Source organism: Danio rerio, chromosome 21 (genome assembly GCF_049306965.1).
Source record: "Danio rerio strain Tuebingen ecotype United States chromosome 21, GRCz12tu, whole genome shotgun sequence".
NCBI lineage: Eukaryota > Metazoa > Chordata > Actinopteri > Cypriniformes > Danionidae > Danio > Danio rerio.
Genome location: NC_133196.1, coordinates 5,275,349 through 5,301,643, shown reverse-complemented (window position 1 = coordinate 5,301,643; position 26,295 = coordinate 5,275,349). Strand labels below are relative to the sequence as shown.

At 37.9% G+C, this 26,295-nt stretch overlaps 3 protein-coding genes across 6 annotated transcripts in view; 1 reads left to right on the top strand and 2 right to left on the bottom strand.

The window, feature by feature from the left end:
- Window positions 1-156: 156 nt before the first annotated feature.
- On the bottom strand, window positions 157-14,323 carry si:dkey-84o3.7. Its single transcript, XM_017352947.4, has 7 exons — window positions 14,206-14,323; window positions 3,822-4,016; window positions 3,690-3,722; window positions 1,739-1,847; window positions 1,585-1,654; window positions 832-927; window positions 157-746 (listed from the first exon to the last, which is right to left on the bottom strand). Exons 2-7 carry the CDS (start codon window positions 3,948-3,950, stop codon window positions 581-583), a joined length of 603 nt encoding a protein of 200 aa, XP_017208436.1. The 5' UTR covers window positions 3,951-4,016; window positions 14,206-14,323; the 3' UTR covers window positions 157-580.
- A 570-nt stretch (window positions 14,324-14,893) lies between these two features.
- On the top strand, window positions 14,894-18,287 carry LOC141379958 (serine/threonine-protein kinase pim-2-like). The gene is made up of 7 exons (XM_073935714.1): window positions 14,894-15,256; window positions 15,767-16,210; window positions 16,569-16,663; window positions 16,838-16,888; window positions 17,009-17,384; window positions 17,685-17,858; window positions 17,952-18,287. The coding sequence occupies exons 1-7, from the start codon at window positions 14,974-14,976 to the stop codon at window positions 18,050-18,052; spliced, it is 1,524 nt and encodes a 507-aa protein (XP_073791815.1). The 5' UTR covers window positions 14,894-14,973; the 3' UTR covers window positions 18,053-18,287.
- An 82-nt stretch (window positions 18,288-18,369) lies between these two features.
- The window catches only part of LOC110438950 (serine protease HTRA2, mitochondrial-like), a 37,996-nt gene continuing 30,070 nt past the window's right edge, over window positions 18,370-26,295 (bottom strand). For 3 of the 4 annotated variants that reach the window (XM_073935722.1, XM_073935720.1, XM_073935719.1), the window contains 6 exons: window positions 21,781-21,975; window positions 21,648-21,680; window positions 19,964-20,072; window positions 19,810-19,879; window positions 19,057-19,152; window positions 18,370-18,971 (listed from right to left, as the gene is read on the bottom strand). In XM_073935722.1, coding sequence (XP_073791823.1) covers window positions 18,806-18,971; window positions 19,057-19,152; window positions 19,810-19,879; window positions 19,964-20,072; window positions 21,648-21,680; window positions 21,781-21,909 — 603 coding nt within the window. In that variant the 5' untranslated portion in view covers window positions 21,910-21,975 and the 3' untranslated portion in view covers window positions 18,370-18,805. The remainder of the gene's footprint in view (window positions 18,972-19,056; window positions 19,153-19,809; window positions 19,880-19,963; window positions 20,073-21,647; window positions 21,681-21,780; window positions 21,976-26,295) is intronic. The other variant, XM_073935721.1, reaches the window with a different exon arrangement.

The following is a 26,295-nucleotide window of genomic DNA, read 5'->3' as shown; positions in this document are numbered from 1 at the left end:
CATGAGGTTTGAACAGCATCCAGTCCTTTCCAACACACTGCAGTTGACACTGGCGTCATTACGGCGCACTTTTAGAAATACACTTTTTCAGAATGCTGTACAGCGCTGACCCAAAACCTAAACATATCAGTCACTGCGACATCAGCAAATCATCCATAAATATTCCAATGGTTTATTGTGAAATCAGAGCTGTTCAGAAAAATGTATTAAAATACAAACGTCGTAACATGAGAATGTGAGACTCAATACAAAACATCAGCATTTTCACAATAAGAGCACCCAGTTTTATTAAGGTCTTTGAGTGTTTGTTGCCATCATGACAATCCTAAACAAAATATTCAGTGATATTCCTTCAAATCAATACTGATAGTGTAGTTTGTGCAGACACACTGAGGTTTATCCAGTGTACAGAAGTCTGAATCATCCACATTATTTCATACGCTTCCAGAAACACGTTTACTACACGAATGTCCAGCGTTTGCTAAAACTCTTTAGATGATTCCTTTCCTACAACATCTCCAACTATGACAGCTTCTCATTACTCACCATTTCTTAATCTTACTAAATACTTGACTTGATGTCACTCTGTGGACTCTGGGGTCATGTGCAGCATGAGCAGGTCGGCCCCCCGGCGGACCACCACATTTAAGCTTTCGCTGGTCCTCACAGCATTATATATCTCCTCCGACGTGTTCACCTTTACCCCATTGATCTCAATAATAACATCTCCTGGCTTCATTCCGGCTCTGCAAAACAGAAAACAGGAAATGACATCATCAATAGGGTGCCTTAATCAACAGCTGATAACATCATGTTCAGAGAGCAGCACACCTGTTGGCTGGAGATCCTACAATCACACGGTGGATGAGAACTCCATGAAAAACATCATGGAAGGACGGGTCTCGCATCCTTAGCTCTTCGATTATACTGAGGAGGGGAAAAAGAGAATTTAAAGATAATAAAAGACTCACTTCAGTGCAAAGTTTACGGTTTAAGGATTGATTGATAAATAGATAAGAAAGATAGATAGATTCATAGATAGATAGATTGATTAATTGATAGTTTAATAGACAGATCAGCAAAACAATCAATATTACATTTGCTTCAACCAAAAACACTTCAATGTCTGCGGTTTAATTACTCTTGCTGATAACATAGTAAAAACATCTGAAAAGCATTATTCCAATAAAACATTTGTTTTTAAGTTGTTTTTTTCTGTCACTGCAACACAGAAAGGCCTTTGTCCCGCCCTTACATTTCAGGTAAAACTAAACAAGGTTGACTGTGATTGGCCACTTCTCATATCATTTAAATCACTGCGTCGGAATCACGGTAGATTGTGCGGGTATTTTTGCATTAAATTGTCACAAAAATTCACAAACATTTTTATTTTTCGGGCGTGAAAATTGCATACAAATTCTCCTTGATAAATTAAGCACTTTTCAACAGAACAAGCCAATTTTCCAGGTATTCCAGCACTTGAATTTCTAAGAGCCAAATCTAGTGGCATATAACAAAAATCTGTAGATTCCATAATGTATGAATTTTGCTCTCCTGTAAAATTGTAATAAAAGTGTTTGGCACCTGGGGGTCAAAGTCAACATCATCACTCCAATGTAACGCCTTTTCCATCCCGATTCTCCAAACCAAGACTCTGAAAAAAAGACCCAATAACCATCTGTCAGTGAAAAAAAATGCTGTCACAGACAAAAGCAAGCAGCTGTGAGGTCATTCTTACTCTGTTTGTCTGCAGATCGGTCAAGGAAGAGTCGGACTCTGTCTGAGGGAATAGCGAAGGAAATCCCTGCTGTCACTTTCATGGTATTAATGTCGATGACCTCACCATCCTGAAGAGTACAAACATGATACATCAGTTTATTACATAAGGCTAGAGTATGGCCAGTACAATACAATATTGATGAACATTTGAAAACAATTCACGTTCTTAAAATGGCAGTCATGAAGCTCTGTGTTGCTCTGAAGGTTCAGCAATCTGTAGTCAACTACTAAATGTGCACTAATAACTTTCTCCTTCACATTATTGTACAAGGAGGGTACCACCGTAGCTGTGAGATACGTTCTACTTGGGATTTCGTAGTGTGGTTCTAGCACACTAATTAAATGCCTAAAACCAGAGTTTTCTACCCCTGAAAAAGGTTGCATGTCTGTGGCTATAAATACTCCTACTCTAATACTCCTACTATTATGCCTACAATTGTCTTTGCTTGTGTTGAGTTAATTGGAAGTTTTATTCCAAATGAAGACAGGAGAGTAGTTTGTGTTTCACTTGTCGGTTTAACAGATAAAGCAATGATTTTGTGGACATCAGTAATCTAACTATTTGCCTTAATCTGATTAAAACAACAATATGATTAAGGTGTTTGCATGAGTTGCTTTTTGAATGTTCCTTTCATGATCCCGTTTTACATGTTGAAGCACATAATACGATTAACGTCATTGTGTCACCACGCTATCCACGTTTCCTCCGTAATTTAGTCTCATAATAAGTCTCATGTAATTTTGGGGAGTTTCATTCTTAATTTGTCGACTTTAACTGCAGTTTGGCACTTTCATTTTCATTCAAGAACATTTCATGCGTGACCTCCATGACAAACGAGATATTGGATGTGAGGAACTTCTAGAAGAGTGTAGTTTTAATGGAATTTTGGATCCCGCCGCCATATGGGAAAAAAAAAAAAACCTCCGCAGAGAATAGTGTCAAGCAGCCGTGTGTGTAGAGATTATCCCGTTACAAAATGTGGCGAAAATCCTACAAGATGGTAATAGTTTGATTAAGGTGTTTACATGTTTACATTAGGAGAGCAGCATTTACAGCAGATCTTTCAGTCCATAATACTGTAGTGATATTGAAAGAGTACTGCTGACGATACTACCTTTGTCATCTGAATAAACAAACAAGGAACACCGATTGCTTACTTACCAAATCCATAGAGACAGGACAATCAACGCGAACTGGAACTGCTTCTTTTTTTAAAAGAAGACGATGGGCAAATCCAGATTTCACCATTTCCAGATGCGAAAAGCTCTCGGGTAAAAATGTTCCTTACAAATTTCCTTAAAACATTTTTTTCTGCGTGTTAAAAGACCACTGTAGTCCACAAATGTGGCTCCTATCTCATTGCGGGAAAATGAAAACAAAATCTTTGTTGTGGCACATTTATAAACAACACTGACGACCCATGTCTCCGAACAATTCTTCTTCTTCCACTTGTTTTATTTACAGTTAGCAACACAACGTGGCGTCTATTGGAATACTGTAACAGGTAGTTTTTGAAGCTATCATGCATATTAATAAAGCTGCACCTCATTCACAATAGAGTGCGCTGATTAGTTCGTCTTTCTCTTGAATTAATGATAAAAGCTCAAAGACGTCACATTGTACCCGCCGGTACAGACAGCCAGTCTCCATGCTGGAATTTACACAAGGAGCTCGTGGCCTTGACGTAGCTTCAAAATTTCTTTTTCAAACCGGAAGAACGAATTTGTTCGAAATAACGCAAAAACAACCAATTTTCACTTTTATTGTGAAATATATGTATCCTAATAGTGTTTTTAGCAGCGTGGGACATATATTTGACTGTCAACTACTCAAAAATGTGTTTTGGTGTTTTTGGACCCTTTAAACCAAAAGGCAGAAGCAGTTTTTAGAGTAAATGTCAGCGACTCACCAGGTTTATGAGAGGCCCTCCTGAATTTCCAAACTGTAAAGCAGAATTGTGATTGAGTGATGGAATGCAATTCATTAAATGATGACATACATTTTTTTGCATGCAACACCACCCAGTTTCCAGTGCTCTTACATCTATGGTAGCGTCCGTCTGGATGTAGTCCATGTTGGAGTTGGAGAGACCCAGTTCTTTACTGCCTCTCTGAGCAGAGCTGACGATTCCAGATGTGATGGTGTTTTTAAGAGAAAAGGGGCTCCCCATGGCAACCACAAATTAACCTTGACGCACATCAGATGACTTGCCAAGACGCAACGTTGGTAAAGGATTCTGGGACAAGACAGAGAACACAATGACACTATGTCAGACTATATGGCCATGTACTAGAACTGTGGTAAAAAAAAACTGTGAAAAATCAATTGCAAAAATGGCCTTCCAAACATAAAAGCCTCCTCTGTTACTGTTCAAGGCTCAAAATTAACCTTTTTGTTTGGTAGCACCGGTGCTCCTAAATTAAAAAATGTAGGCGCATCAGACAAAATTTAGTCGCACCCACCAATTATAAGCAACGTTACTACATGTTTTATACAAACAGAGTTATTGCATTTAAAATCAATACAAATCAAACTAAAAAGCAAAAAAAAAAAAATATATATATATATGCATGCGTGAGGAAAATGTCTCAACGAAATCCCGTTATCACAAGAAAATAGATTTTATAACATAACTAAGTGACCAAAGCATACACAGACCGCTGTGCTGTTCTCACGGGTGGTGTCTGATATTGCACTGATGCTTTTGACATGTACTGTACCCTATTATATGCATATGTCATGTTAATAGCTATACCGGTCTTCATGAGTAGTGTAGGGTCCAGCCAGTTGGTCCAATGACGGTATCCACTGGTGGATGAAGGTTCACTGCATGTTCGGTCTTTCCAGTGCACAATGTTGATTTATATTAAACTTAACTCATATCTGACTCCAATTTTAGTATGAGGTGGTTTAGAATATTAATATATTTATCCTCGTTTTATCTGACTCCAATTATAAAACATTGAGAAGGTTATTTTGTTTCCGTTCACATTCATTTAGATTATGATTGAATATTCTCTTCGGTTCATCATTTTATGTTATTCTCGTTCATTGGGATTCCTATAACATCCTAAATCTTGTATCGGCCGAGTATACAATTTCTTAAGCACAAGCATGTCGGTCTTGGTCACTAAACAGTGGCGATTGACCGCTATCCTAAAAAGGCAGAACCCTACTTACTCAGATTAGGATATTTTTTATGCGGTCCCCATAGGTCTGCTACCTCCTAAATCAAACAGAGCTATTTAGTCATATAATGATCATTACTATAGAATTAAGCAGACCAGTCGTACTCAAACTAGTAGTAACTTTGAATAATCACTATACTATCTAAATAGTATTATAAGTTTATCGGGTGAAGGACTATCCCCTTAGATATCCTTTTACAGCCTAAGTATACATGAATAAATGCCAATTTGTTAGTCGGAGCTCTAGAGACATCGTATAGCGTGTCGCAATGCTCCGTCTACCGTGTTCTAGTCCGCTACTAACCTAAACAGGGGCTTGTGGTGCTATGAAATTACCACAATCTACTAAAGATAATAACACGAACTCTGTTTGAATAATTCAAAACATAACAATTTATTAGTCAGGTAAGTGTATTATGCCAATTCAATCAGTCAATTCATAAAAGATCAATACAAAACATCAAATTATCAAAGACAAATCCAAGATGAAAAAGATGCATTCCTGACTTCAAAAATATACATAACATGGAGCAAGCCATGTTATGGGCTGATCTGGTTAAGCAGAATCGCCCTGAGTCTTTCTCAAACCTTACCTTAAATAATCCAAGAATTCCTTCAAGGAAGGGGGTGTGAATAACAAAAGGCATTCACACTTAGTGGAAAGTCACAGCCTTCACAGTGGTTCAAAAGATGCCTGAAGTTATATATTTATTGTTTTGATTATGTCTGTTTCTGAGAGAATGAGACCATTGTACCAATTGCACTGAGACATTTCAAATGATATCAAACATGATAGTTAAAGTCAGTTTGGTTAATCTAGAACATTCAAACATTGAAATGACCATATGTGAGATGGGGTGGATGAAGCCGAGTTTCAGCAGACTCAGATGCAAATGCAGCAGGAACTAGTTTTTCCGCATACCCACCTGCTGGTTTGTTAAGTCACCAGTCTCTGTTTTCAGCTCATGTTTTGAATTGTCAAAGATATCAAAATATTTGCAATATTTCAACTCTTACAGTAGCGATAATAGTTTTCTCTGAGCAAGCCCGTTTGCCATGGTGTACTGAAATATTACAGTGTGTATGTAGCCTAAATACACTATAAACAGATTAATGGGTTAACACCAGGGCTTGACATTAACACCCACCAACCGCAGGTAGACTTCGGCTGTGGCGGATTAGACAGCCACTCCCACTATCCACTTTGGCTGGTCGAAAATCATTTTTAAATTGTATTTTTTTTAAAAGTAGGGTTCGACAATAAGGATGAACCTCTAGAAATGAGAAGCAGCCCGACTGACAAAAACAACTGTTCACGCAAGCAAAAGAAAGCAGATGAATACAGAATGTTATGTGATGCGCACAAGTTTTTAAAAGCGTGCACGATCCCATTTCCTTGCGTGAAGCAACCTTGACTGGAAACACAATGCTGCTATCGGTTCTGAAATAGACTTCACAAAAAGTGATACACATCCACCATTTTCAAGAGCTCGAGATTTTTTAAAAAGAAGGTATTTTATGTATGCAGCAGCAGTTTCAGCTTTAGCTTTAAACAATCTTTGAACAGATTATTAATGGGCCTAACGTTAACTGTGTGCTTGTGATCATCCTTTCATTATTGCACACGGTATGTTTTTCACCTGCTTTCTTTTTGTTAATATGATTTAATTATCATTCTTTTCAGTAATGTTGATTTAATAGATTAACTTTTATGCAAAGTTAACTGCTGATCTGAGACCTTAAGCTAGGACAGACAGCTTTGCATAGTTTTAGACAGGCTACATGACAATAATTATTTTTTAAGTTTTATTTAATAAAAAGTGTATGCATATTATAACATATATTTTGCTGGTTTTTGAATTTTTCTAATTATAAACTTTTTAGAGAAAAAATGGGTACAACCTTAATGTTGAGCCCTAAAATAATAACTAATTACAAAGCAACACCATGAAACCACTACCGCTCATGCTCATTGAACAAAGTCATACACAACACATCTAAATCAAGTAATTTTGCAAATATTTTTTCCCAAAAACAAAAGTGAAAATGGCGAGTGTCTAGTAAAGTTGAAAAACTACTAGCCATAGAGGCTGGTGATCAAAAAAAGTTAATGTAGAGCCATTAAAAATATTAAAAATCATATTGACCTCACACTTTTAATGTACTAACCGTGATACATTTTTGATTCTTTAAGCTCAATTCTTAAATGAACAAAGTTCAAAAAGAAATTACTCATTTGATAAAGACATTTTACTAAAAATGTAAATTAATAAAATAAAATGAGTCCTTGCTCTTACCATATAAAACTATGACTCATTAAAAATAGGGATGCACCGATACCATTTTTTATAACCGATTTGATTTCGATCCCAAAATTCTGAGTGTCGACCAATACAGATGCGATCCCGATACTGTGCCGGTTTTTCTTTTAAGCATAATATAGTTTCTATGGTGATAAACTCAAACAATATATCTTGCTTAGTAAAAATAAAAGACCTATAGGCCTACTGTATATGACAGACGACACAATCTAACTGAAAACATGATGCTTGCTGTAAACCAGGCTTAATTATTTGAGCATTCGTAATGACACTGATCTGTTGTGGTCCAGCTTATGTTTCTTTTTAATAGTAAGATTTTTCTTTGAACTCTGCAACAGCCAACCACTATTGACCCTAATCAAAACACAAACTGGTCTGTTAAATAAACTATTGATATAAATAAAATTACAGTCAAATATTCACAGTTTTCAGAGTAACCTAGATGATTTAGAGGCTAAATTATTTTCTGTTAATGACAATCAATATTGTGCCTGTCAGTTTCACTTTTATTAATTTAACCAACAACTTTAATCACAATGAGCCAGGCTTACAAACTATTCTAAAAGTATTCCCCTAGGAAGAATAAACTCAGTCGGATAATTCTACAGAGCGGCACACGTCACATCAGCCGGTGTGTGAATGAAGTGCTTGATGCATCACTGAGACAGAGCGCAGTACTCCGCTATCTGCAGACACTTCCAATCCAAAACAGCAGTAAAAAGGGAAGAAATCAGTGTGTTAAGGATCTGTCCAATGTATTATTGAGCCTTTTCTAGTTTTACATTTCAGGTAGGCCTACTTTGTGTGTGAAGAGCAGGTAATAACCCACTCAGTTCCAGTGTTGTGAATGCGATCATCTGATCTAACAGACACAGCGCTACATGATTCAGAAACAGCAATAAACTCCTCGTTTCAGGTCGAAATGAACCAATTTAATGCAAAACTAAATGCATTTCTCCACTGATTATTTATATTAACAGGAACAATTAGTCTAGGAGAAAGTTTTAAAATAGAAGGCTTTAGACAGAAAATAGGAGATGTTAAACTTTCTGCACCGGCTTATATTCCAAATCCTGTAAGTATTTCACTGAATCATAATAACCTACAGTGCTTCAAAATCATAGAACAGGAAGAGCTAGATAAAATCATAAATAGTTCTAAAGTAGCTACGTGTATGCTGGACTCAATTCCAACAAAATTACTGAAAGAATTGCTACCTGCTATAGGAGAACCTCTTCTTAACATTAACAACTCTTCTTTATCTATAGGCCATGTTCCAAACTCTTACAAGCTAGCTGTTATTAAGCCTATTATTAAGAAACCGCAACTGGACCCCAACAACTTAGCTAATTATAGGCCTATTTCAAATCTTCCATTTCTGTCTAAAATGCTAGAAAAAGTTGTTTCTACTCAATTATGCTCCTTTCGGCAGACGAACAATATTTTTGAAGTGTTTCAGTCAGGTTTCAGGGCTCATCACAGTACAGAAACCGCATTAGTGAAAATAACCAATGATTTACTCTTAGCTGCTGACCAAGGGTGCATCTCGCTATTAGTTCTACTCGATCTTAGTGCGGCATTTGACACCATTGACCACAATATCCTCATAAATCGCTTAAAGTCTACAGGTGTCCAGGGACAAGCTCTACAATGGTTTAAGTCATACTTAACTAACTGTTACCAGTTTGTGAATATTAATGGACAGCCTTCACAAGTCAGCCCATTAAAGTATGAGGTGCCTCAAGGATCAGTTTTAGGCCCTTTGCTGTTTACAATTTACATGCTACCACTGGGAGACATTATTAGAAGACATGGGATAAGATTTCACTGCTATGCAGATGACACTCAATTATATATTTCAACTAAACCTGATGAGATGTCTGAACTGTCTAAGCTAACTGAGTGTATTAGAGATGTTAAAGACTGGATGACCACCAATTTTCTTCTATTAAACTCAGACAAAACAGACTTATTACTTATTGGACCTAAATCCTGTACACAGCAGATCTCGCAACTCAATCTACAATTAGAGGGACACAAAGTTAGCTTTAGCTCTACTATAAAAGATCTGGGTGTTATATTAGACAGCAATTTAACTTTTGAAAATCATATATCCCACGTCACAAAAACTGCCTTCTTTCATCTGAGAAATATCGCTAAATTACGAAGTATGCTATCCATATTGGATGCAGAAAAGCTAGTCCATGCTTTTATGACTTCTCGGCTGGATTACTGTAATGCTCTATTTGCTGGCTACCCAGCATCCTCTATTAACAAACTTCAAATAGTACAAAATGCAGCTGCCAGAGTTCTTACCAGGTCTAGAACATATGATCATATCACCCCAATTTTATCCTCCTTACACTGGCTGCCTGTTAAGTTTTGTATAGAATTTAAAATATTACTTCTCACCTATAAAGCTCTAAATAATCTAGCTCCTGTTTATCTAACCAACCTTCTGTCTCGCTACAATCCAACTCGCTCTTTAAGATCTCAAAACTCAGGGCTTCTGGTAGTATCTAGAATAGCAAAGTCAAGAAAAGGAGGTCGAGCCTTCTCCTTTATGGCTCCTACACTCTGAAATAGCCTTCCTGATAACATCCGAGGCTCAGACACACTCTCAGTTCAAAACTAGATTAAAGACCTATCTGTTTAGTAAAGCATACACTCAATGCATCACTTAGCCGGTTTCCACACAAGTTTCTACATCTTGTTTATTATGAACAGCAGCTACGCTAATTATTCTCTTTTTTTTTCTCCATTTCCACCTAGGGATACTCATTCCGAGGTCTTTAGATTATGCGGAGTCACTGATTGGATCCAAGACCAGCGACGAGATGATCCCAAGGTGTCCATATCCAGGACCAGGCCGTATCCTGAGCTGCTGCTGTGCTGGTGGTCATGGGGGAGTGGAGAGCATGAGACTGATTCCAGTGACCAACCAGGGACAGACTAGTCTTCACTGAGGCCAGCTTCCAGCCTTCACCGCTGAGACTGCAGCTCTACACAAACTTTTGGCCAGCGGAGAAATTAAAATGGTCGTGCCTGAAGGATTCGGATTTCTGCTTTCCAATCCGTCTCATCATGGACCAACGTTTATCCTTTTCTCATCATCTTGTTTCTCATAATTTTTTTTATTAAATATAATTATTTGATCATTTGAATGAGTATTTAACTGTGAATTGCAGAGCCGGCCCAAGCAGAGCCAGCCCAAGGCATAAGCGAACTAAGCGGCTGCTTAGGGCCCCGTGGCCACCAGGGGGCCCCCAAGAGTGCTTGAAATTATTGTGTGACTTTCGTTTTAGTTTGTTAATTTGTGGATTAGTGGTGGAACAAAATATATGCCAATTTATATTGTTATTTCTGACCGCGATACATACTCAGGCGCCAAGATATTTACCTAAATTTACAAAAGATCTGATTTAATTAATCAGTTTTCAACACCGACTGCAGCAGATAACCGCTTTAGCTACAGTACACCCAGCCGCCACCAGGTGGCGCTTCCCGTAATGGCGTATCATCACCGTACGTTCACACCGAAAGCGGTGAGAGCGTCCAAGGTCGCTCTGGCCGCCCTGGCGACAACGCTATCTGCCTTCAGCTCCGGCGGTGAGAGCGTCAAAACTCGCTACATTGATCTCGTACTTAAAGGAGCCGTTGCAGCATATCAGTTACATTCCTGCATAAAACATGTTTGTAGCGTGAAAATGTTGCGCACTTCTTATCAAATTCATACAACAATGGAAGATCAAGTTGCGTGTGACTTTGCTCTATTTATCCAATATGTGTCCATGTGTCTGAAATATCCTGAAGCAGCAGTGCTGTTTTGTACTGTCACATCGTGTGAGATTCCCGCTTTTTAAAGATAAATTTATATAACATTAATGAACATCAGTAACTCGCCAGTAACTTATTTGATGCATGTTCCTGTAAGAAAACATTGTAAATAATAGGAAATCCGGCGACCGCAATAATCAAACCCTTGGGAACAACTGTGGTCGGAACCAAAGTTCACTGGTCTGTGTTCCCTGAACTGCTATCAAGTGGTGGACTTCTTCATTCTGATTGCTTGCCGCCGAACCGCGTCAAAGCTCATTACCATAAAGTTGACTTCATTTCAACTCTCCTCGACGCTCACGCCGGCGAAGACGCGCCGCGCTGCTCCTCGCCGCTTATCGACGCCTATCGCCGCCGGCTCTCATTGAAAATGAATGACTTCCGGCTACTTTGACGCTCTCGCCGCTTTCGGTGTGAACGTACGGTTATGCGCTCAAACTTTTTAACTCCGCCAAAATATATAAAGATATCAATAGGACATGAACATTTAATTAGAAAGGCCTTGCGTTTATTTCACTCTTACAGACCTTGTCAAAATCTTGTAGATGGTATTTTGGCAAAAAATATTAGGGGAATTAAAAAACTTAAATATGTGAGTAAATAACTAATGTTCTCCACTGTTGAAAACATACGTGCTCAGAGGAGTCTGTGCTCACCTCTCAGAGCATTCTGATCAGTTGAAAAAATAGTGGGAATACATATTTTTTTTATTATAAATAAACCAGGGCTAAGCATAAAATGTTTCCATGTTTACATAAAATTAGTTGGTCAAGTTGTAATAAGTGTATATAAATTGCAATAAATTACTATTTTGGCAGTTTTTTTCTTAAATGCATATTCCACTAAATTGAGATTCTGCTGCTGTGATAGAGATGTGCTCTCTTCAGTCATAAACTGCTCTCTGCACATCAGCATTTTAAGCTTGTTTGACAGATGTGCACTTGTTTTACATTGTTGCAATTCTATAAATGCGTGTTTATAAAATAAATTCATCATAAATTTTTTATGCATTTCCCCCCTTCATTTACCAAAATTGTGATATATTGTGGCTGGTTTTCTTGTGATCTATCAATATATTGCAGAATCTTTGATATCGTGATTGAAGCAGCAGTGCCCGGAACAGCAGCAAAATGCTTTTTCATGAACTTGGCGATTAAAAAAAATAAGCTTCTGATTTATACAATTTAGAGTTGGTAATACACTGCAAAATTATTTTCTTTCTTATAGTTTTTGTGTGATTTTGTAGTCCAAATATCTAAAAATTCTTAAACCAATAAACATTTTCTAGAAAGATTTTTAGTCAAAATTATGTGAATTTTTCATTAAAAAAAGCTCAATAATCTGACAATTAGGGTAAATAAAAAAAAGATTGTTTTATGTTTTAAATAAGATTATTTTACTTATCTCATTGGCAGATTAATTTGTTTTACAAAAAAAAAATCACTAACTGAAAATTTTTGTACATATTTATTAATTTGATTTATATGCGAGTATGTCTAGAAAATGCTTCCTGATTTAGTTTGATTTTAATTTAAATAGATGTTTTAAGTTATTTGAACTACAAAATACAATATGTTTTTTTTTTTCAGTATTAACATTTATATCCAATTAAAAAAGAAATTATCTTTATTGTCACTATGTTTGACTGTTTGGCAGCCTGTCTTGTGCCTGAATAATAATAAAAATAAGTATGTTATTGGCTACTTCCAGCTGCTTTTGTTTCTGCCAGCCCATATTAATGTTTTGTGTTATTTAGATTTTTGGCAAATAGTCATATAAAAAGTTGGATCAATAGGAAGTTATTTCTGCAGAATAATATTTGGAATTGTCTTAAAACATATATTTTATGATGTAAGCAACACAGCTACAGCGAACAAAATCAATAATGTGTGTTTTAAAGTGTGCGAATTATCAAGGATTGATGATAATTTATCATATTGTTTGCACCAAAGGGGCCCCAAATAAAATCCTGCTTAGGGCCCCCTGAAGGCTTGGGCCGGCCCTGGTGAATTGATTTTAATTAATGAATAGGTTAACACATTGCTTAATATAAGAATGTTCAGTGCATTTGCCTGTCTCTTTATAACTTTTCAGAAGCCAACAAACTAGGTCAAGATATAAATGGGAAAGAAAAATATTGTTTCCATTTCAAAATGTCTTTCGGGAAACATGTTACCCCCAATGTGTAAAGCAATTTGAGTGTGCAGAAAAATTGCTATATAAATGTAAGGAATTATTATTATTAATTATTATTTATTCATTTCTATGTGAAACACTTTCATGAGCCCATTTAGCCAATAAGACAAAAACATAGTTTTACTAAAGTAAACTTACATTTATCCACACAAAATAAACCTGACTGTATTTTTTGTAGTAAAGTCGAGGTTAATTGTGTTAAATATGCCATTTCAGCCTGCAGAATGGCATTTCAAACAGCCTAACAAAAATATAGAAAATAAATATCAAGTTTCTGTAATATAAAACTAAATAATTCCTCTCCCTGTATAGTTCCTAAAGTTATCTAGTGTAATATTAAGGTAAACAAATGTAATATTAACAGAATCACTCAATTAGCAATCAATCTGACTGATGTTAACGTTAAAGATTTGATTGAGCCCTTAAGTAAAACAATAATTAGTTTAACGTTACAGTACCGTTAATATAACATTAATTACATTACAGTAACATTAAGTTGCATCAATGTTAGCATTAGCATCAACTGCTAATTAGCGCTAGCTAACTAGCCTGTGTGACATACAGTAATAAACGTAAGATCTAATTATACTGACTTTAATATTCATTGGTTTAATTTGTAATTATTTATGTTATTTATGTTATTTTTTCTTTTTAATTCGCATTTTTCACTAAGTGAAGGCGGGGACTGTTGACTAAGGTTAGTAGCTCTAAATTAGTTGACTGGAATGCTGTGACGGTGTTAGCATGTAGCATGTTCACACATAAAATAAGTACAGTTCGCAATTAAAACCATTACCTACCTTTTGTTGTAACTTAATAAAATCTACTGCAATTGATGTCAACAAAAATGTTTAATCCACAAGAATTTGATCATTATTCCTACCTGTTAGCGTTCACATCGGTTCAGTCCTTATATGTTAGGCTAGAGTGGGTTATTTTTTGCGAATGAATCTGTGGATTTAAATAAATTGTGAGAGTCGATTCATCCTTGACCTATTCATAAATACAAAAGTTGCTTTGTTGCTGAATAAATGTCTTAATTACAGTGTCCTACCACCACCTACTGGCGGTTTCAGGTAATACATGGATAACTTCATTTTGTTGCATATTTTTCTTTTTAATTTATTATTTGAAGCATTATTCATTTAAAAAGAATTCACAAGAATAACGAATTTATATAATCATAATATATAAAATATAATATAAACGATAATAATAATACTGTTAAAAATGATAAATAATTGATAATGAAAATATAAAATAACCGAAATGAGCTACTCAAAATAAATGAATCACACACACACACACACGCACGCACGCACGCACACACACACACGTATAAATATATATAAACATGGCAATAATTGTAATAAAAAGTAAAACGCAGAAAAAGTTGTGCATGACAGAAAAAATACATAGGCCTAAGTGCAAAATTAATTTAATTAATAATTGGAAAAAATGTGTATAAGCAGGTGGCTGTGTGAGCACATTAAGGCGAATGAGCCAGTCAGTCTAGCGCGGGCTTTCATTAGAAGTTTGTTGTGTTTTAAAAAGTCTCTACGTAATTCCAAATGGAATTGTGGAACTCTGACATCATCGGTGACAGTATAAAGCTTTTTGACGTAGCAGAAACTCTCATTAGCTTCTTTGGATGTCTAGTAGTTCAGTACTTTCTGCGATTCAACAGTACAGTGATAAAATGGCATTTTCAAAACTGATTAACCGTCTGAAGAAAGCGTTTGGTGTTAAGTGTGCGAACGAACAACCGTGTGAGCCACTCGAACCCACCGGCAGCACGACAGCGAATCACCGTCATCTGATGACCGATGACCCCGTCGCTGCAGGAAAACAGGCAGGGAGACAGAAAAAGAGGAAACTCAAATTGTCTCCCATCTTCTTCGCCTGTTTCTCCAGAAGAAGAGCTACTGTTGTTGGTAAAATAGATTTATCAGCACTTTTAATTACTAAAGCATACTGTTAAACACACCAAACACATCACATAAGTGTTTAAAGATCAGAAATGAACATTAAATGGAAGATATTTTAGAAAGATAGTTTCTTAAAGCCACAGTTCACATAAACAAGACAACTCTGTCATAATTTACTCCTTAAACCTGTTTGAGGTGCTTTCAGCCATTGACTTCCACAGTATTTTGTGTTCCTACAATGAAGGTTAATGGCTGCTGATTTCAGGAATTTTCTTCAGAATTTGTAGTTTTGTGTAAAAAACAGAAAAAATAAGAATTATTTGTATTAGGATTTTTTTTATTTCAGTGAGCTTTGCCTTTAGATATATAGTTTACTTGTTTGCTAATTCAATGCAGAAAAACCTTGAAGATCATCAATAAAAACACATTGAGTAATGTTTCTGCAAATGAACTGTTCAAATATCTTGTCAAAAAGAGTTGTAGAGTCATATTAATGATGTTCCTTCCTCTCTTTAGATCAGCTATGTGTGCAGGAGATCCACGAACTTCACGCAGAGCCCATCAGTAGCTCTAAATTCTTCTGCACTGCTGTGAGCAACCTGGAGCTGGAAGTTCTCCAACCTCCAGCTCTTGATGATCCAGCAGACGAAGACTTGGACTCTAAACCTGAAGTGAACAGCTTTGACTCTGCAGTGGTCATTGAGAACGACTCTGCAGAGCTTCACTTCCCAGCAGACAATGAATCCTCCCTCAGCGAGGACAGCCTGGAGCAAGAGCTTGATAGTCCTCCAAGTTCACCATCCGATGAGGACAATGAACTTCCAGTGAGCCAGCAGCTCATAACAGATGACATCTGTGACTCTGCCCTGGATGAAAACTCGAACCCTTCACCGGATCAGGTCTCACAAGAGGACTCTGCTGTGAAGTCTACAGCAGATGATGGGACCTGCTTGGACAATAGTAAGTTTATTGCTGGAGTTCAGAACATTTGTTTAGGCTCATCAAACTTTGTAAAATTATACAGTTGAAGTCAAAATTATTCTCTCTTCTGTGATTTTTTGTTAATATCTTTTAAATATTTCCCAAATGATGCAGAGCAATAAAGTTTAAGTATTCAGAACTTTAAGCTGAACACTGGTATCTTGAAAATATCCAGTAAATATGATGTACTGTCATCACGACAAAGATAAAAGACATCAGTTATTAGAAATGAGTTATTAAAACTATCATGTTCTGAAATCTGACAATAATTCTGACTTCAACTGTTTGTGTTTTTATTTGGTTTATAATTTAATGACATTTTCTTCATTTTTAACAGATGACATCAGCTGCCGCTACAAACTCGGAAAGCAGCTTGGTGAAGGAGGTTTCGGCTCCGTGTATGAGGGGATTCGCATACAGGATGGTCTGCAGGTATTCATTTTTGTAGACTCAAATCCTCTGATGAAGTTCCCTGTTTAAAGAACATCATCAGAGCTTTCATTGTTTGGACATTTCTGCTGACGAATGAATCCTCTGTTCAGGATTTATGACTGAATGAAATGATCTCCGTGCACATGTTAATTGTTCAATTGTTCCTTTAAACAGGTGGCAGTTAAATTTGTCCAGAAGACCCCAAATATGCAAGATGTCAGCTCTGTGAGTAGACTACACTTTCTGTTCGCTGTGTTCAGTTTATAAAGTCTTATATTTATTATAGACCACAGGCTGTGGTCAGAAACCCTTGTTTTAAAACCAACATTATTATTTTGTTTTCAGTCATGTGACCAGCCACTTCCTCTAGAGATCACCTTGGCAAACATGGCCAGCGGTGGCTCCAGGTGTGCGAACATTATTAAGCTCCTGGACTGGCAGGTCTTTGAAAACCATTATGTCATGGTGATGGAGCGGCCTAGTCCAAGCATGGACCTGGAGGCATTCCTTGAAGTCAGCGGAGGAGTCCTCAGTGAGAAAACAGCACATACCATCATGAGGCAAGCTGTTTATGCGGCCAACGTGTGCTGTTACCGCGGGGTGTTCCACCGGGACATTAAGCTTCAAAACCTGCTGGTGAACCCCGACACACTGGAAGTCAAGCTGATCGACTTCGGGTGTGGAGACTTCATGATGGAATCAGCCTACAGTATCTTCTCTGGTAGGTGTTTTGAATAGTGTGGTCAAAAGTATCGACTTCGGTACCAATCGATTCTGACATTTAACAAGTCAATTTGAGCGCTGTTAAACACCACTGATTGGCCATTGGTGTTCACATGCTCAGCAAATATGACTGTGATGAGTGTCGGTATCGATTGGTAGTTGATACTTTTGACAACACTAGTTATGAATGTGCATAAGCATTTTTAATATACGTATTGAAAGCTGGTTAATTAGCACAGCTGAAGCCCATCTGGTATATATATTCAACATGATGCTAAACTAAACGTCTCTCCTCCAGGCACAGAAGCGTACATCCCGCCAGAGTTTTATGAAAAAGGATGCTACCGGGCCAAACCAGCGACGGTCTATTCTCTTGGGGTTCTTCTGTTCACAATGCTCCATGGAGAATTCCCATCAGCGTATGACCTGTACTACCTTCAACATGACTGGTCCAAATTTACCCTCTCTCAAGGTGAGATGTTCATCAAAGAACAATTAAGCAAAAACGGTATAATAATAATAATAATAATAACAATAAGCTCACCTCTCCATTTCTTCTTCACAGAATGCTGTGATATGATGAGGGCTTGTCTGCATGAGAATCCAGAGTGCAGAATTCCTCTAGAAGAGATGCCTTACCACGACTGGTCCATGCTGGAGTTCTGAGTCACATTAGCAGAATGTTTTGTATATTTGATTTTTGTACATGTCTGTAATAAAGATATATTTTATTGAACTCACTTGTGTTGTGGCTTATATTGTGATCTAGCCCCAGTGTTGTCAGATTGTGTGGATTTAAAATGTTTTTGTATGGGGTGACAACAATTTGGCATGAGGTTTGAACAGCATCCAGTCCTTTCCAACACACACTGCAGTTGACACTGGCGTCATTACGGCGCACTTTTAGAAATACACTTTTTCAGAATGCTGTACAGCGCTGACCCAAAACCTAAACATATCAGTCACTGCGACATCAGCAAATCATCCATAAATATTCCAATGGTTTATTGTGAAATCAGAGCTGTTCAGAAAAATGTATTAAAATACAAACGTCGTAACATGAGAATGTGAGACTCAATACAAAACATCAGCATTTTCACAATAAGAGCACCCAGTTTTATTAAGGTCGTTGAGTGTTTGTTGCCATCATGACAATCCTAAACAAAATATTCAGTGATATTCTTCAAATCAATACTGATAGTGTAGTTTGCGCAGACACACTGAGGTTTATCCAGTGTACAGAAGTCTGAATCATCCACATTATTTCATACGCTTCCAGAAACACGTTTACTACACGAATGTCCAGCGTTTGCTACAACTGTTCAACTCTTTAGATGATTCCTTTCTTACAACATCTCCAACTATGACAGCTTCTCATTACTCACCATTTCTTAATCTTACTAAATACTTGACTTGATGTCACTCTGTGGACTCTGGGGTCATGTGCAGCATGAGCAGGTCGGCCCCCCGGCGGACCACCACATTTAAGCTTTCGCTGGTCCTCACAGCATTATATATCTCCTCCGACGTGTTCACCTTTACCCCATTGATCTCAATAATAACATCTCCTGGTTTCATTCCGGCTCTGCAAAACAGAAAACAGGAAATGACATCATCAATAGGGTGCCTTAATCAACAGCTGATAACATCATGTTCAGAGAGCAGCACACCTGTTGGCTGGAGATCCTACAATCACACGGTGGATGAGAACTCCATGAGAAACATCAGGGAAGGACGGGTCTCGCATCCTTAGCTCTTCGATTATACTGAGGAGGGGAAAAAGAGAATTTAAAGATAATAAAAGACTCACTTCAGCGCAAAGTTTACGGTTTAAGGATTGATTGATAAATAGATAAGGTAGATAGATAGATTCATAGATAGATTGATTGATTAATTGATAGTTTAATAGACAGATCAGCAAAACAATCAATATTACATTTGCTTCAACCAAAAACACTTCAATGTCTGTGGTTTAATTACTCTTGCTAATAACATAGTAAAAACATCCCAAAAGCATTATTCCCATAATACATATGTTTTTAAGTTGTTTTTTTCTGTCACTGCAACACAGAAAGGCCTTTGTCCTGCCCTTACATTTCAGGTAAATCTAGACAAGGTTGACTGTGATTGGCCACTTCTCATATCATTTAAATCACTGCGTCGGAATCACGGTAGTTTGTGCGGGTATTTTTGCATTAAATTGTCACAAAAATTCACAAACATTTTTATTTTTCGGGCGTGAAAATTGCATACAAATTCTCCTTGATAAATTAAGCACTTTTCAACAGAACAAGCCAATTTTCCAGGTATTCCAGCACTTGAATTTCTAAGAGCCAAATCTAGTGGTATATAACAAAAATCTGTAGATTCCATAATGTATGAATTTTGCTCTCCTGTAAAATTGTAATAAAAGTGTTTGGCACCTGGGGGTCAAAGTCAACATCATCACTCCAATGTAACGCCTTTTCCATCCCGATTCTCCAAACCAAGACTCTGAAAAAAAGACCCAATAACCATCTGTCAGTGAAAAAAAATGCTGTCACAGACAAAAGCAAGCAGCTGTGAGGTCATTCTTACTCTGTTTGTCTGCAGATCGGTCAAAGAAGAGTCGGACTCTGTCTGAGGGAATAGCGAAGGAAATCCCTGCTGTCACTTTCATGGTATTAATGCCGATGACCTCACCATCCTGAAGAGTACAAACATGATACATCAGTTTATTACATAAGGCTAGAGTATGGCCAGTACAATACAATATTGATGAACATTTGAAAACAATTCACGTTCTTAATATGACAGTCATGAAGCTCTGTGTTGCTCTGAAGGTTCAGCAATCTGTAGTCAACTACTAAATGTGCACTAATAACTTTCTCCTTCACATTATTGTACAAGGAGGGTACCACCGTAGCTGTGAGATACGTTCTACTTGGGATTTCGTAGTGTGGTTCTAGCACACTAATTAAATGCCTAAAACCAGAGTTTTCTACCCCTGAAAAAGGTTGCATGTCTGTGGCTATAAATACTCCTACCCTAATACTCCTACTATTATGCCTACAATTGTCTTTGCTTGTGTTGAGTTAATTGGAAGTTTTATTCCAAATGAAGACAGGAGAGTAGTTTGTGTTTCACTTGTCAGTTTAACAGATAAAGTAATGATTTTGTGGACATCAGTAATCTAACTATTTGCCTTAATCTGATTAAAACAACAATATGACTAAGGTGTTTACATGAGTTGCTTTTTGAATGTTCCTTTCATGATCCCGTTTTACATGTTAAAGCACATAATACGATTAACGTCATTGTGTCACCATGCTATCCACGTTTCCTCCGGAGTGTCATGTAATTTTGGGGAGTTTCATTCTTAATTTGTCGACTTTAACTGCAGTTTGGCACTTTCATTTTCATTCAAGAACATTTCATGCGTGCCCCCCACGACAAACGACATATTGGATCCGAGGAACTGCTAGAAGAGTGTAGTTTTAAAGGCCTACTTCGCCATCTGAATAACAAGGTACACCAATTGCTTACTTACCAAATCCGTAGAGACAGGACAATCACCGTGAACTGGATTTGCGTTTTTTTTATAGGAAGACGAATGGCAAATCTGGATTTCACCATTTATAATACAAAAAGCTCTCGGGTAAAAATGTTCCTTACAAACATTTTTGTTGCGTGTTAGAAGACCACTGTAGTACACAAATGTGGGTCCTTTCTCATCGCGGGAAAATGAAACAAAACCTTTGTTGTGGCACATTTATAAACAACATTGACGACCCATGTCTCCGAACAATTCTTCTTCTTCCACTTGGTTTATTTACAGTTAGCAACACAACGTGGCGTCTATTGGAATACTGTAACAGGTAGTTTTTGAAGCTATCATGCATATTAATAAAGCTGCACCTCATTCACAATAGAGCGAGCTGATTGGTTCGTCTTTCTCTTGAATTAATGATAAAAGCTCAAAGACGTCACATTGTACCCGCCGGTACAGACAGCCAGTCTCCATGCTGGAATTTGCACAAGGAGCTCGTGGCCTTGACGTAGCTTCAAAATTTCTTTTCAAACCGGAAGAACGAATTTGTTCGAAATAACGCAAAAACAACCAATTTTCACTTTTATTGTGAAATATATGTATCCTAATAGTGTTTTTAGCAGCGTGGAACATATATATGACTATTGACATCTCAAAAATGTGTTTTGGTGTTTTTGGACCCTTTAAACCAAAAGGCAGAAGCAGTTTTTTGAGTAAATGTCAGCGACTCACCAGGTTTATGAGAGGCCCTCCTGAATTTCCAAACTGTAAAGCAGAATTGTGATTGAGTGATGGAATGCAATTCATTAAATGATGACATACATTTTTTTTGCATGCAACACCACCCAGTTTCCAGTGCTCTTACATCTATGGTAGCGTCCGTCTGGATGTAGTCCATGTTGGAGTTGGAGAGACCCAGTTCTTTACTGCCTCTCTGAGCAAAGCTGACGATTCCAGATGTGATGGTGTTTTTAAGAGAAAAGAGGCTCCCCATGGCAACCACAAATTCCCCTTGACGCACATCAGATGACTTGCCAAGACGCAACGTTGGTAAAGGATTCTGGGACAAGACAGAGAACACAATGACACTATGTCAGACTATATGGCCATGTACTAGAACTGTGGTAAAAGAAAACTGAGAAAAATCAATTGCAAAAATGGCCTTCCAAACATAAAAGCCTCCTCTGTTACTGTTGGTTTACCTAAAATTGTTGACTATAATATTCTGTAGTTGCTGTAATATTACTGGGTTTAAAAATCTGAGGATACAAAACCAAATGTCACTAAGGTTATCACAATTTCGAGTTTATGTCCATATTTGTATGAAGCCGTTCCTCCTGAAATATTACAGTGTGTATGTAGCCTAAATACAGTATAAACAGATTAATGGGTTAACACCAGGGCTTGACATTAACACCCACCAACCGCAGGTAGACTTCGGCTGTGGCGGATTAGAAAGCCACTCCCACTATCCACTTTGGCTGGTCGAAAATCATTTTTAAATTGTATTTTTTTTAAAAGCAGGGTTCAACAATAAGGATGAACCTCTAGAAATGAGAAGCAGCCCGACTGACAAAAACAACTGTGTTCACGCAAGCAAAAGAAAGCAGATGAATACAGAATGTTATGTGATGCGCGCAATTTTTTAAAAGCGTGCACGATCCCATTGCCCTGCGTGAAGCAACCTTGACTGGAAACACAATGCTGCGATCGGTTCTGTTTGAAATAGACTTGACAAAAAGCGATACACATCCACCATTTTCAAGAGCTCGAGATAAAAAAAGAAGGTATTTTATGTATGCAGCAGCAGTTTCAGCTTTAGCTTTAAACAATCTTTGAACAGATTATTAATGGGCCTAACGTTAACTGTGTGCGTTTGATCATCCTTTCATTATTGCACACGGTATGTTTTTCACCTGCTTTCTTTTTGTTAATATGGTTTAATTATCATTCTTTTCAGTAACATTGATTTAATAGATTAAACTTAATGTATAGTTAACTGCTGATCTGAGACCTTGGTCTTGGAGCTAGGACAGACTACTTTTCATAGTTTTAGACAGGCTACATGACAATAATTGTTATTTAAGTTTTATTTAATAAAAAGTGTGTGCATATTATAACATATATTTCGCTAGTTTTTGAAATTTTAAAATTATTTAACATTTTTGGCTTAGAAATATTTATTTATTTATTTATTTAATTATTTATTTTCCAGTGTGGTCAGAGAAAAAATTGGTACAACCTTAATGTTGAGCCCTGAAATAATTACAAAGCAACACCATGAAACCACTACAGCTCATGCTCATTGAGCAAAGTCATACACAACACATCTAAATCAAGTAATTTTGCAAATATATTTTCCCAACAACAAAAGTGAAAATGGCGAGTGGCTAGTAAAGTTGAAAAACTACTAGCCATAGAGGCTGGTGATCAAAAAAAGTTAATGTAGAGCCATTAAAATATTAAAAATCATATTGACCTCACACTTTTAATGTACTAACAGTGACACAATTTTGATTCTATAGGTTTAATTCTTAAGTGAACAAAGTTCAAAAAGAAATTACTCATTTTATAAAGACCTTTTACTAAAAAGGTAAATTAATGAAATAAAATGAGTCCTTGCTCTTACCATATAAAACTATGACTCAATAAAAACAACGATGCACCGATACCATCTTTTTGGAACTGATTCGATTTCGATCCCAAAATTGTGAGTATCGACCAATACAGATCCGATCCTGATACTGTGCCATTTTTTTAAGCATAATACAGTTTCTATGGTGATGTGGTCCAGCTTATGTTTCCTTTTTTAATAGTAACTCTGCAACAGGCTACCACTATTGACTCTAATCAAAACACAAACTGGTCTGTTAAATAAACTATTGATATAAATAAAATTACAGTCAAATATTCACAGTTTTCAGAGCAGCCGGTACTAGGCTAAATAATTTTCTGTTAATTAAAATCTATATTGTGCCTGTCAGTTTCACTTTTATTAATTTAATCAACAACTTTGACCACAATGAGCCAGGCTTACAAACTACCCTAAAAGTATTCCCCTCGAAAGAATAAACTCAGTCGGAAGGATGAGAAAACAGAAACTTTTAATGTTACAGAATAATTCTACAGAGCGGCACACGTCACATCAGCCGGTGTGTGAATGAAGTGCTTGATGCATCACTGAGACACCGTGCAGTCCTCCGTTATCTGCAGACACTTCCAATCCAAAACAGCAGTAAAAAGTGAAGAAATCAGTGTGTTAAGGATCTGTCCAATGTATTATTGAGCCTTTTCTAGTTTAAAATTTCAGGTAGGCCTACTTTGTGTGTGAAGAGCAGGTAATAACCCACTCAGTTCCAGTGTTGCGAATGCGATCATCTGATCTAACTGCTACATGATTTAGAAACAGAAATGAACTCGTCGTTTCAAGTCGAAATGAACCAATATAATATATATTCAAGAGTTCCCACTTAGATATGCTTGGCACTTATAGCAGGTTTGGCATGCTGTCCCGGGAGAGAACCCTGAGCTCGGAGATATTTGAGCCCAGGGCTCCCGCCCGGTCTAGAAGCATATCAGGAGAACCGAGATCAGGTAGGTCTCGATCGCTCCCCCTTTAGAAGGGGAGAAAAAGGAGGAGATGGGGTGGAAGGGGGGATTCTTCCAAAATGAAGATAGTGCAATGGGGAGAAAGTGATCCATTTATACTAAGCTAGGATCATTCTGATTGGATTATTACTGATTACGGATGAGTGGCCAGCGGTGCACAATCATATCACGTGCTCCTCTCGAAATTAGTTTATGAAACTTCACTTCAAGAGTTCCCACTTAGATATGCTTGGCACTTATAGCAGGTTTGGCATGCTGTCCCGGGAGAGAACCCTGAGCTCGGAGATATTTGAGCCCAGGGCTCCCGCCCGGTCTAGAAGCATATCAGGAGAACCGAGATCAGGTAGGTCTCGATCGCTCCCCAAAAAATGCCTCTAGCTCGGGACAGCAGCCGAGTATTTCAAAGAATTTCCCCCAAAAAGCTAGAAAGTTTTTACTATATCCGGCTGCTGGATATAGTAATTAAGGAATGAAGAAAGAGTAGGGGGCTCCAGTTGGAGCAAAGTTTGAAACTGGCTCCTGTGGAAGCCAGAGCGGGGGAGGGGGTTGGGTGGAGACTAGTGAAGGGGGGCCATAAGGGGTGGGCAGGGTTGGCTCATTAAGAGTCAAAAATGCTCGAGGAACACTCCAAACAGAGATAGAGCAGGGAAGTGGCAGCGCTATATATAAATATATATGTATATATGAGAGAGTATATAAATATATATATATATATATAAAATGGGATAATCTAAGGCCTGGAGGGGGTGAACAGGAGACTTCTGAGTCAGTATGGGTGCTGCGGGAGTTGGGTGCAGCAATTTTTTATTTTGCCATCTCTAGCAGAAATCGTGAAGTGTGATTTGGGCGGTGGAGATTTCTGCTAGAGGGTGAGTGGCAAGTTTGGCCAGACTCTTGCTGGAGTCGATGCTCGTGGAACACTCCGACTGGAGATGGAGCGGGGAGTGACAGCGCTCTATATAAATATATATCTATAAACGAAAGTCCATAGATATACATATATAATGAGTTTCAGTGGCCTGGGGGGGGCAGTGACTGACCCCTGCGGGGGTCGGCGCCCGGGGAACAGGGCAAGCTGGCCTACTCTAGCAGGAGTCTGGGAAAGGGGATTTGGACAGTGAAGACTCCTGTTAGAGGGTGACGGGATAAGTTAGGTGCTCGAGGAACACTCCGTTAGGAGATGGAGCGGGGGAGTGACAGCGCTATTATAAATATATATCTATGTACAGGTGTATATAGATATATATATATATATATATATATATATAAATAAAGATTGCTAAGGCCTGGAAGGGACGGTGAGACGACCCCTGCGGGGGTCGTAGCTCGGGGTAACACTTCTGCGGAAGTCAGAGCTTAGGGGGGGCGGGGTCCGGCAGGAGTCGGGAAATGGGAGGGGGCTGTGAAGACTCCAGCGGAAACGGCCAGGGTGGCGGGGTGACGGGGGGCTTGGATGAAACTCCAATTACCTATGTGGCTGGGGGAGGAAACTGAGTGTTACTCAGGCTAGAAGGAAGAAAAAGAAGAAGGTGGCTGGGTCACACCCTCGCCCTTGAGTGGATGTGGGATTATGGCTGACAAGAGCCATCTGGGCTTCTTTGGGGGGCCAGTGGCTAGGACGCATGTCTTGAAGGCATCAGGTGACCACCTTTCTAGGATCTGGATTTGTTGCTGCCCTTTGTACTTCTGTGATGGCTGCTCATATTCTGAAACATAGTATACAGGAATAAGAGAAGTAATTCAACACCTTTAATACTTTTCCCACACATTT